Genomic DNA, 12,331 nt, shown 5'->3' on the forward strand with positions numbered 1-12,331 from the left:
ATCTAAGGAATTGAAGTTTATAGTGAAAATTATCAGAGATTATATATCAATCAACTCAATGCACACAAATCCTAACATCAAATAATGAAGATGAAATTTTAATCTAAACTTAACAAACAACAGTCAAAAATAACAATGTAAAGAGATTGGACCAGACGCGTAGCCTCACAGAGCTCGGGCGGCGGAAGGCCTTCCGGCGACGAAAGAATCAGACAAAGGCGACGGCTCACAGAGATCGAGCAGCGGTAGCGTCTTCCCGCGGCGAATGGATGGCAACGGTGAAGTGGGTCTAACGAAGGCGACGATGACGACACGTAGCCTCGCAAAGCTCGGGCGCTGGCGTCTCGTAACCTTGCAGAGCCTCTTCGCTTGTCAACGACATGGAGCAGATGACGGCAAGGGCAGCTCGAATCGACGTGGAGTGGATGACGACGAGGGTAGCTCGAATCGGTGTGAAGCGGATGACGGCAAGAGCAGTTCGAATCGGCGATTCTAAGGCATATATATATATATATATATATATATATATATATATATATATATATATATAATTTTTAAACTTATTTATGTATTTTATAATATCAAATAAATATAAATAAATCCTTGTGAAGCACATATATGTTTTTAAAAATATTGTTATATATTTTGAAATCTAAATATATATATATATATATATAATTTCTAAAGATTTAAAAAAAACAATCCCTTTAAAAATCAAAGGAAAGATTGAAATTTTAAATTATTAAAAAAATTATATAATTTTCACAAAATAAAAATAGTTTATTGTTTAATATTGTAATATTACTTTAATATTTTAAGATGTCCAAAATTTATGATTAATTATCTCCTATTCTTCAAACCAAATTTACCCTTGCTTTGCCCTACCCGCCGCCGCCTCTCTCTCTCCCGAGTTCCCAGCGAACGGCGAACACCAGAGGCAACGTAACGCCAACCTCCGGACTATCACCTCATAGCTTCTCTCCTCTCACCGTTTCACGCAGGTACAGGTATCTCGTAATCTCTTCTCCATCCTATTTCTGATTTAGATTCTATTCTATCAGCAAACTCGGATTTTGAGTTTTTTTTTCTAGATTCGCATGATATCTCAGGGGGGGGGGGGGGGGGGGGAAAAAAAATCTCAAATTGGCTCATGTCCTTGCACAGTTTGTTTTTTCACTCCACATTGCAAATATAACTTCAGTAAATTTATCCTTGCAATAGGGTAAACGAAACTCAATTCGTGGATTCTACTTCAAAAGGATGATATAAGTTATTATAGATAGATGAACGGAAATTTTATGACACCCGCATGCTTGTTTTTGCCCTAAGTTTCTTCGGAAAGTTTTTTTACAGATATATGCAGCATTGAAGTTGGTAGTACTTAGCAGTGGGAATCAAGATAGTGTATGTATAATTGAAAGCATCTAAAGTATTGAATGATTGATCATCAAAGTTAACAAATACTTAAGAATGTTGTCGTTGTGTTTATTTATTATTGCCACCATATTATAATGTGTATGCCCCCGGGGCATAGCTTCCAGAAGAGACATATCTGAGTTGTCGTTATGATGCAGCAGACTTATGCAGAAGAAAATCATTAATTTTTGCAGTCTAACCTGTGGAACTAGGTTGGTCCTATCAATGGACTTGGCCCTAATGATGACCAAGTGGCCAAGCAGTTCGACCAGCTGACCCATTAGTCCAACCATTGAACCAGTGACTTGGAGGTCATATAGTTTGATTTCGGGTTGGAACTATGGTTGTATCTGTTATTGCATTCATCATGTGTTGTCGCGTCACTCCAGTTAATAATTTAGCATGTATTGACATGTGTCACTGGGCTTTACTTTTTTTTTTAAAAAAAAAACCTCTACTCCGTTATTTGGAGAGATCTTGAGTTTCCTTTTTTTCTGCAAAAGTTGGAATCCGTCACCTTAGCGATCCCACATGATCGGTTCCACGATCATTTATAAGGAGATAAATCAGGAAATTGTAGTTGATCACGACGCAGGAGGGTATTGTTGGCTTCGCTAGGATTCAAATTCTTGTCCTCTTCTGCAACTCTGCTACGTCGTAACTAACTCAGCTATACCTCGGGGGCGAGATCTTGAGTTTCCTTTGCACCATAGTATATGGAAGATGATCCTTATCCATATTAATGCAGAAATTTAAATTTTCATGGCAATTATCCTACACTTGTCTGACTAATGGGTCAGATTGCTTTAACGTTCAGATTGGCATGCAATTTATAAATAAAATTAATCTTAATTTCTGTAAAATAGAAATTCAGAGAAAATTTATAAATAAAATTAATTTTAATTTCAGGGGTTTAGGGGTTTAAGGGAGGATTAGGAAGGTTGCTTAAAATAAATTTAAAATGGATTAGGTTTAATTAATTAAATTCTAACTCATTTAATAAGACAATTAGGTTAAACACGTAAATCATAAAAATTGAAACCCATTAGATTATTAAATATGAGATACGGGAGAATGGAACTCATCTTACAAAAACAAAATCAACGAAACTAAATTGGATCAAATATGAAATTATTTGATTGGTGAATTAAACTATTCGATTTGAACCAAAGTGAACCAACTTGATTTGGTTCGTACTGAAAGAGGTTTTGATAAAATAACATGGATGAAAAGATTCGTCTCGCGAAGACGAATCCAACAAAATTAATTTGTGTTAAATCAGAAATCGTTTAAGTAGTAAATTAAGTGAACCAAGATTAAATTTGATTTGTTATAGTAACCGACTCAGTCATATAAGAAACCCTAGATTTTTAAATTGATTTAGCGCTGTAAACCTAGTTTAATTGCGCCGTTTAACTCCGATCTCTTCACGCGCGATCTCTTCACGCTGTTCCCGCTGCCACAGACCCCGCCGCCGCTATCTCCTTCCCTTCCTCGCCAACCCACGCCGCCACCCCCTCGCCCAGTTGACGCCGCCTCCACCTCCGGCCACCGAGTTCTCTCCTCAAGTCGCTTTCCTCTGTCTGACGCCGCCGCCGCTGCGCGAAGCTAGCCCTGAACGAGAAGCCCTTTGCGCGTGTTCGGCCATCACCACCGCGCGCCGCCTCCTCTCTTCCACCTTCCAAAACCTAGGTCAGAAGCTCCCTACGCCCTTTGCCTAAGTCAGCCGCCGCCGGCGCCGCCATCCCCTGCTGACCAACGCTGCCTTCTTCGTCGGCTTGACTGGTTTCGGCAGTAAAACAAAACCGGAGCTTGGATTGGATTTCGGTGAGTACTGGGGGATTTGATTTCCTGGAATTTAAATCCTATCCTGTGTAAGTAGAGATTTTTGTTCTAGGGGAATTTTTGGGTTGTTCATAGTCGTTTAAAGGTGGTAATTAAGAGCAAATAGGTTGTTGTTAGCCTTGATTCAATTAAGATTTAGTTAAGTTTGGCATGGAAAGGAATTAGCTTAATTGTAATTGGCATGAATATAAATGAAATTTAGAGTGGATAGGTTAATCTAATGAAACCTAACTTGAAGTTAGGATTGAAATGTATTAGGGTTACTGTTGGATTTGATTAGGGTAGTTTAGATACGGTTAAAAATTTATGAAATTAACTAATGTTGAATTAGCGGGAGTCTAATTGAATTATGAATCTGAGTGGAATTAGGGTTTCATAAGACTAGGAATTTATTAGGTTATGGTTCTGGTTTAATTAATTGACATAAGATTTAATTAATTAGGATTTATGCCTAGTTAACAAAGATATTAATTTAATTAGGTAAATTATTCATGATTAAGCTATTAATTGGTTAAATTGGATAAATTGCAATTTAGTTAATTAACAAAGTAGTTAATTAACATTTAATCCATTGATTAATTAGATAACTAGTGATCTGTTGGATTTAGGATTTGATCTGGTTTAGACTAACTCTAGTCAATGAGAGTTTAATTGGGCTAGAGTTTTTCCTGTAATAGAATTTAATATATTATTGTACTTAGTGGGTGTTGTATGTTGTAATCTACAAGATCTGGATGTGTGGATCCTGTTCCACAGAAAGGTTCTAATTTTGACGTGCATCACACCAGGTGGGTACCCTGTATCTGGTCAATACAGGTCTATATATTTTTCCAGTGCATGTTTATTGTAATTTTGTCTATCTTGTTGCCATACCTGCTGTTTGAGTTAGTCACTTAGTTGATACCTTTGATATCCATGCTTGAAACTTGTTGTTTGACCTTATGAGGATCGATCTTTATTATGTTAAGTCTCCTGGTTGTCTGTATCATCCATTATGCTGATACCTGTAGGGTTTGTTGCTTGATACGTGTCATATGACCTCGATTAACCTATCTATTGTAGGAAAACCTTACCTCTTGTATTATTGACCTTGTTGACTTCTTTTGACACCTATTGAACATGCTAATTAACCGTAGTTATTACATGTTGGGATAATTATCATGCATCCATACTTAGTTGTAGATGTTGTGGACAGCATTGTTGACTGTTCTTGTTGGCTCTTGCCCGGCACCGTGTTGTGGTGAGTTTCAGTGGCGAGAGCATATATTGCACTATTGTTGGGTGCAACCAGGACTGGCTATATAGCCCTCCTGCTACACTGCCGCTCCCCACTAGATTAGTGGTGGTTAGTTGATGGAGTCTGTGCAGTATGTCTTGTCTGGCCCCTCAGTTCACTGTGCTCCGGGAGAGTGACTGGGGAAATGCAGAGTGCGGACAGAGACTTGCATTTGTTTGCGATGTTTGCTACATGTTTTTACATGCATTCGTTGGTAGGATTATTACATAGTTTAATTTACTCATATGTTTACGACTGTTGCATTTGTTTGCTATGATTGTTGCATTTGTATGACATTACATACATGATTACATGTACCTGTTACTTGTACCGTTGCACAGTATCATTCTTTCTTGGTTGTCTCAGTTGATACACCATGTTCGAGTTCCATAATTCATGCTATCTGTTGATACCTATTATCTGTCGATTTGTGCTTACCTCTCCTGTACTTATTCATTCCAGAGGTTATATTCTTGTTATTCCTACTAGTTTATCTTACATGCACTTCTATTCTGTACCCACTGAGTATCTAATGCTCACTACCCAGACCCTGGGGATTATTTTGTTTTCTCCCCAGATAGCAGATAGGTTACTTGGAGCTTGACATTTCGGTCGACTGCTGTCATCTCACTTCAGGAGGTTTTGATAGTAGTTGGTATGATTTATGTTGTTTTCAGTGGTGTTTTGGGAATGTAGTAGTGGTTTGGATTTTATCACATTTCTGTAGTTGTGTTGGATTTGCATTGTGGTTATGTGTTTTGTTGGATTTACGAAGTTTCCGTTACGTAAAATGGGATTATGTTGGTTAGTATGCATGTGATAGCTGTTGTGTGGCCGTGTAGGCCTTATTTTATATCTGTTTGTAGTTGGGCGTGTTTATTGGACGTGTAGTCCTAATTCTGGCCGTATGTGGCCGTGTATTTATGCACGTATTTAGGGAAATTGTCATAGTTACTGGGGAGACGTTGTCGAAATTTTTCGGACGGCCTTCCCGAGGCGTGATAAGGTCCATGTCTGGTTTGGTTTAATAACTATGGACTGAACTATGAGGATCCTACTACATTAGACAAACATAGGTGGGAGCTATTTGGCTAAAAAGTAGTTGGCATAACATGCTCCTGCCTGAAATGTTTGGATGCTGATTCTAAAGTTTGCATCATGAACTACACCTGCTTGTGTCTTAATTATAATGTCTTTCTTTCTTTCTATTAAGGGTTTATTCTCGAATTATATGAGAGACAAAATTATGAATGACATCATGTTGATTGTTTTAATTAAATGGCATATTTCCATATGCAGTAGCTATTATTTAGGTCTGGACCATTTCAAATTTTTTGCTGATAGATCTTGTAATCCTATCTTGTCTGGACTTCCCATTCCATGATGCATCTCAGTTGTGATGCTTTTTTTTTTGTAAGACAAATTGGCACACTCCTTCATAGCAACCCTTATGATACGTTGATAACCACTGGCACTTTGTTGTAATTTCTTTTGTGTACTTAGAATATAATAGTATTATTGTTTATTTTGCTTCTTTTGTCTGGTTAAAGGCTACTTGATTTATTGCTTTCTACTGAGCTTTCCTTGAGAAATTATCATCTTCGACATGATACGGGTTATGGTTTAGTTTAGATGCACCAGATCTTGAATATCAGACTTCAGCATTCCTTCATATTGACTGTACTTATGCATCATATTTGCATCTTCTTTTTCTGTTTTACATATCTTTACATCTATTGTTTACTTGATTTTTTACATTTGCTTCGTATTTATATTGTTTTTCATGTTTGCATCATACGATTTGGTTTCTAATTAAATTCTTCCTTTTGCAGTTAAAATGAGTTTAATTTCCCAAAGTGTGCTTATGAATGAAATGAAGGGCAATAAACTTGATAGAGAGGTAGCTGATGCGGTTGTGGATGATGAAGTTCAGGAAGTTGATTTGATTGAGGAAATTAAGTTGAAAAAATCAAAGAAGAGAACTGTGAAGGCTGATGATTTTTCTCAGAAAAAGAAGAAAAAATCAAAGAAGAGTATAGATATGAATGTTTCACTTGATGAAAAGGCACAAGAAATTGGACAGAAGAAAATGAAAAGGAGTCGGAGTAAGAATGCCTCGAAGGAGAAGGCAGAAAAGGCTGCAGAAGAGAAGATGAAGAGTCTTGAGAGTTCTTTGTTCGGTGTCATTTATAATCCCTTGGAGTTTGGGAAGGAATTCAATGCTGATGGCAACAAGCAGGTCAAAGCAGATGCCCCATTGTTCTTCATGGATAGGTCCACCAGCAATGAGATGGTTGTGTATGAAGAGGAACTGCATGCTATGGCTGCAGAAGACACCTACAAAGAAAAGCCGAAACCTGCATGGATAGATGAGGAGGAGGAAAGGACAGAGGTCAATATAATTCATATGAATAGGTTGAGGAAGCTTAGGAAGGAGGTTAATGAGCAAGTTATTTCTGGTACAGATTACATTGCTCGGTTGAGGGCTCAACATGCTAAGCTAAATCCAGGAACAGAGTGGGCAAATGTTGATGGTAAGAATGCTCGTGCAAATGATTGTGACGAAGACTCTTACGATGAAAGTGGTGTCACTATTGCCCATGGCTATGAGGATGCTGAAGCTAATGATATTCTTCGTAGCAATGATGAGCTTGTCATAAAGGGCAATACTAAACTTTTACCTGGATTACTGGAATACTCGAGGATGGTAAATGCTAATGTTGAGGAGCCCTCTAATGGTCCAATCAATTCAGTTCAGTTTCACAGAAATGGTCAATTACTTCTGACGGCTGGACTTGATAGGCGGATAAGATTTTTCCAAGTGGATGGAAAGCGGAATCCTCAAATACAAAGTATCTTTATTGAGGATTGCCCTGTTCATAAGGCATCCTTTTTACCCAATGGTTCTGAGGTTATACTTTCAGGCAGGAGGAAATTCTTTTACAGCATTGATATGGTTAAAGCAGCTGTGAGTAAGATAGGTCCCTTGACTGGGAGAGAAGAGAAAAGCTTGGAAGTTTTTGAGGTTTCTCCTGATTCGAACACCATTGCATTCATTGGCAATGAAGGTTACATCCTTTTGGTTTCCTCACGAACAAAGGAGTTAATTGGAACTTTGAAGATGAATGGAAGTGCTCGATGTTTGGCTTTTGCTGATGGTGGACAGCAGCTACTGAGCAGTGGAGGTGATGGACATGTGTATCACTGGGATCTCAGAACTAGGAGGTGCATTCACAAAGGCATTGATGATGGTAGCATAGGTGGATCAGCCCTCTGTGTCTCACAAGACAGTTCTTTGTTTGCTTCAGGTTCAGCCAGTGGTATTGTTAATGTTTACAAGAGAGAGGAGTTTCTTGGGGGAAAGCAAAAGCCATTGAAGACTATTGAAAATTTAACGACAATGGTTGATCATATGAAGTTCAACCCTGACAGTCAGATTTTGGCTATCATCTCAAGAGTGAATAAGAATGGTCTGAAGCTGGTGCATATCCCATCGTACAATGTATTCTCAAACTATCCTCCTCCAAGATTTAGCCTCCAGTATCCGCGCTGTCTTGATTTCAGCCCTGGAGGTGGATTTCTGACAGTAGGAAATGCTGCTGGAAAGGTTTTGCTCTACAAGTTGCACCATTACCAAAATGCATGAAGCACATTAAGAACATTTACAGCTTTTGGTTGCTTGTGCTCGGTATCTAGTTTTCTCTCTGAACCATATAAAATATCATCTGAGCTCTTTAATGAGTATGTAACCAAATTAGTTTGGAATTTTGTGACAGCCATCTTTTATCAACTTTATGATTGACTTGTTCTTGCTCTGGCCCGACTACAACAGGTTTGTTCATTTTATCTTGCATAAATCAAGTAGAAACATTCAACTGGATTGCTTAGCTTGCAACCACTGTATGCACTAGATTCTGCTACTTGGCCTAACTCAGAAGTGTTTCTGCAGAATAAACACTTGTGTTCTTAGCTTTTAGAAATTTTTTATCCGTAAAATGCTTATCGCTAATATCGGCTTTGATGTCGGTTAATCTTTTATCCAACATAATTAAATATTGTTGTGGCCCTACAAGGCAACATGCTGCAAGTGGGAACTTTGCTTGTCCAGTGCGGTCCTACTTGATTCATGACCTTTGATTACTTTTTCATAAATTCTTCTCCACATTTGTTATCATCACGAAGGATACAATGGTTCAGAGTATTTGAGGTCGTCTGCATGATTTTTTTTTTGTTTCTGTTTTTGTTTTTTGTGTTCATTTTCTTGCAAACTGTCACTTTGTTAGCTAAATTCAAAGCACTTAAGTAATAATTGCTTCTTAGGTTGGTGGTGATGAGTTATTTTAGTTATTTTAGCTTTTGTCCTTGAGTGACAACACAATCAGTTCTAATCCTGTTTATTCATATTATCTGATGGATCAAGTTGGCAATTTATTTTCACTTCTGCTGTTCAGGTGATATTGTTATAATATGGATAAGATGGACATCAAATTTCCACCATTGGTGCTCAAGTTAAACTAGTTTTATTCGACATGTTCATATGGAGTTCATTTCTATGTCTAGTTAGCTCAAAGCTTTATAACTGCCTCCTCTAATGTAGTACAGTTGGAAAGTAGAGTAACAACTAAGAGGATCAAAATTTCAATTTCATCCAAAGTTTGATAGGCAAATTAGAAGGAAAGAAATTTGGTAGAGAAGAATAAATAAACTCATCTCCTATTGAAAGCAAGCATTTGGTGCAACCTTAAAACTATTGAGGTAGACCTCTGTTATCTCTTGCATATTTTAATTTTTTTTCTTTTTCCTCTGTGTGATTTGTACATTGTCAATTTCACCAAGATGTTCACAAACTTTTGGGGTGGACATTCCAATGAGAGATTTAGACATTAAACCAATGAAAGTAGGTTAATTATTTAGTGCACTTCACTTTCATCAACATACTTTTTTTAAACTTGTATGATGCCCATTAATCTCTATAAAACAACTTACATTTGAAAGGTTAAATCTACTTTAGCCAGAAATAGACCAAGAAGAGCATGGGATGAGAGAAGGCTATTAAAGACTTCATTTCAATCAATTTCACTTGGTTTGAATAAAGAAGAAAAACCTTATAAAATAGCACCTCTCTCAAATGATGCTTGTGGTTTATAAATAACTTAATATGTTAAGATAAGTTTGATTACTATTTTGCAAAAATAATAAATATGCTATACCAAAATGTTGCTAGCACACCACCCTAATATTGACATGTGTATAATTTTTTTTTTTAGCATTAGATATTCAATTTACATCAATTAATTATAGGAGTGATCGATTATATCCCATAAAAATTTTTATCAATCATTAGGATAATTGGAAAGTACTCGCGATAGCTCATCTAAATATTCTGCTTTATCTAATCTATTATTCACTAGAGAGAAATCATCCTTACAGTACGCTATAGTTGAATCTCGAATTTAATATTCTTGAGCTGTTGCTTTAACTGTTGCTTTACCACCATGTATATAAATTGTACTTCAAGCTTATTATGAACTGGTTTGGTCCCATAAAAAATTTTTACTGATTATTAGGGTAAATTGGAAAGCACTCGCAGTGACCCATCTAAATAGGTTGTTTTATCTAATCCGCTATTCATTAGAGAAAAATCATCCTTACAGTACACTGCAGTTGAATCTCGAATCTAAAATTCTTGAGATCGTCGGAGTGTTGGTCCGTGAGCAGTGTACAACCATCTAAATGTATATAAATTGTTATTATAAATTGGTTTGATCTCATATAAATTTTTTTCATTAGGATAAATTGAGTATCTATATAGTCCGTTTTCTGTAATCCGCTATTCATGAAGAGGAAAATCATTGAACAATTATAATTGAGTCTCAAATCTAAGATTCTTGAGATCCGTCATAGGACTTTAAAAGCTCTGTGAACGATGTACAACCTTCTGAATGTATATAAATTGTACTTCTGGTTTACTATGAACTATGGCGTCTAAGATTAGTTGGAGGAAATCTAAACACTTATATTAAAAAAAAAACTGCCTGTTGCGCTGCTTAGCTGCTCTCCCACTCCCACCTAAAGCAAAGCAATCGACACTTCACCAGTCTCCACCTCGACCCCATTCAGAGTGATGATCCAAGAACATGCCATGGAGAATCACTAAGCAATGGCGATAGCTTTGTTTGTTTAATACCTATAATGACAAGAAACATGAACAGGAAGAACAACAGGGCTTCCTCAGCCGACCATCGATCCCCTGCTTTGATTCCTCATGAACTTTCCTCAAATCCACGTCGCTTTCACAATTCTTCATTCCGCTAATCTATCTAAACATCAAATGGAACGGCAAAGAAAATGGTGAACAGATTCCTGAAACATTGTTTGTGGCCATGGATTCCTCCCGAGATTGCTAGGATCCTAGCTCCTCTGTTTCGTGCCAAGAGAACACGACGTCCCCGAGCTCTGCTTTCACGTCCTCCCAGCAGAATTCGGCGGCGGCGGCGTCGCCGACGCAGTCGTGCTGCAGTCTCATCTCCACCAGTAGAAGCGGCGACAGTACCTCCGACACCTCCACTGAGAGTACAGAGCCACAACCCCCCACCGCCGTCGTCGCCGCCGACTTCTCTGTCTCCACCACGAGGCCGAGTTTACTTCCGGTGAGTTGGATCGCGTCCATGATCTTGTCTATGGTGTGCGTGGAGGTGAAGCGCCTCTCCTTCGTGGGCTTTGCGTCGTCGAAGAGGAGGGAGAGGTCGAGCCCTGAGGAGAGGGAAATTATGTCGAACGCGTTCATGGCATGCGCGGCAGCGAGAGGGGGCGGCGAGAGGTTGTCGAGCTGGGAGTCCAAGCTGAGGGAGCGCTTGAGCCAAGGGTGGTCGAGTAGGTTGGCGATGGTCATCCTGGTGTCGGGATTGGGGTCGAGGAGGCGGACGAGGAGGCGGCGCGCCGGCGGCGAGATCCACGGAGGGAGCTCGTAGTCGCGGCGGTGGATCCGGCGGTACATGACGGCGAGGTTAGTGTCGTCGAAGGGGAGGGAGCCGGCGAGGAGGACGAAGAGGATGACGCCGCATGACCAGGCGTCGGCCGCCGCGCCGTCGTAGCCCTTGCGGCGGAAGACCTCGGGGGCGGTGTAGGCCGGCGTGCCGCAGGCGGTGAGAAGGAGGCCGTCGCGGAGCCGGTCGGGGAGGGCTGCGAGGCCGAAGTCGGAGACCTTGACGTTGCCGTCGCGGTCAAGGAGCAGGTTCTGGGGCTTGACGTCGCGATGGGCGACGCCGCGGGCATGGCAGTAGTGTAGGGCGGAGACGAGCTGGTGGAAGTAGCGCCGGGTTGCGTGCTCCGGGAGGCGGCGGCGGGCGACGCGGCCGAGGAGGTCGCCGCCGGGGGCGTGCTCCATGACGAGGAAGATCTTGGACCGCGTCGCCAGCACCTCGTAGAGCTTGAGGATGTTGGGGTGAGAGAGGCGGCGCATGGCGGCCACCTCAGTGAGCACGCTGTCGGCCATCCCCGTCTCCACCATCTCCGCCTTGTCGAGGATCTTCACGGCGACGTCGGTGCCGTCCGAGACGGAGCGGGCGAGGTAGACCTTCGCGAAGGTGCCGCGGCCAAGGAGGCGCCCGAGCTCGTACTTACCGAGGAGCACCTCTTGGTGGCGGCGCTTCGTGGCGGCGGCGGCGGCGGCGTCAGTGGAAGGCGATGGTTGTCGGCTACCCATCAGGTGCGCTTGCTCTAAAACCTCCCCCACTTCGCCTCCATTTGTGATTGGTTGAAGTTGAGGGTCTACTCAGGTGCCGTTTATTTATG

General features: G+C 40.4%; 2 protein-coding genes across 3 annotated transcripts; one reads left to right on the plus strand and one right to left on the minus strand.

Moving 5' to 3' along the window:
- The first annotated feature begins 2,869 nt into the window (after positions 1–2,869).
- On the plus strand, positions 2,870–8,366 carry LOC141817079 (U3 small nucleolar RNA-associated protein 18 homolog). 2 transcript variants are annotated; one of them, XM_074704769.1, is made up of 2 exons: positions 2,870–3,243; positions 6,370–8,366. In XM_074704769.1, the coding sequence occupies exon 2, from the start codon at positions 6,375–6,377 to the stop codon at positions 8,181–8,183; it is 1,809 nt and encodes a 602-aa protein (XP_074560870.1). In that variant the 5' UTR covers positions 2,870–3,243; positions 6,370–6,374; the 3' UTR covers positions 8,184–8,366. The 2 variants fall into 2 exon arrangements, with proteins under 2 accessions (XP_074560870.1, XP_074560869.1); XM_074704768.1 differs by lacking the exon at positions 2,870–3,243 and adding an exon at positions 4,882–5,192.
- Positions 8,367–10,574: 2,208 nt separating this feature from the next.
- On the minus strand, positions 10,575–12,331 carry LOC141817078 (CBL-interacting protein kinase 4-like). Its single transcript, XM_074704767.1, has one exon. The coding sequence runs from the start codon at positions 12,240–12,242 to the stop codon at positions 10,941–10,943; it is 1,302 nt and encodes a 433-aa protein (XP_074560868.1). The 5' UTR covers positions 12,243–12,331; the 3' UTR covers positions 10,575–10,940.

This window comes from Curcuma longa, unplaced genomic scaffold, assembly GCF_044706935.1.
Source record: "Curcuma longa cultivar G26 ecotype Majalengka, Jawa Barat unplaced genomic scaffold, ITB_CL_G26_1.1 contig_19278, whole genome shotgun sequence".
In the NCBI taxonomy this organism is placed as follows: Eukaryota; Viridiplantae; Streptophyta; class Magnoliopsida; order Zingiberales; family Zingiberaceae; genus Curcuma; species Curcuma longa.

Excerpts from the sequence above, each read along its gene's own strand:
- LOC141817078 (XM_074704767.1), bottom strand. The coding sequence starts at position 12,242 with ATGGGTAGCCGACAACCATCGCCTTCCACTGACGCCGCCGCCGCCGCC.
- LOC141817079 (XM_074704769.1), top strand. The coding sequence starts at position 6,375 with ATGAGTTTAATTTCCCAAAGTGTGCTTATGAATGAAATGAAGGGCAAT.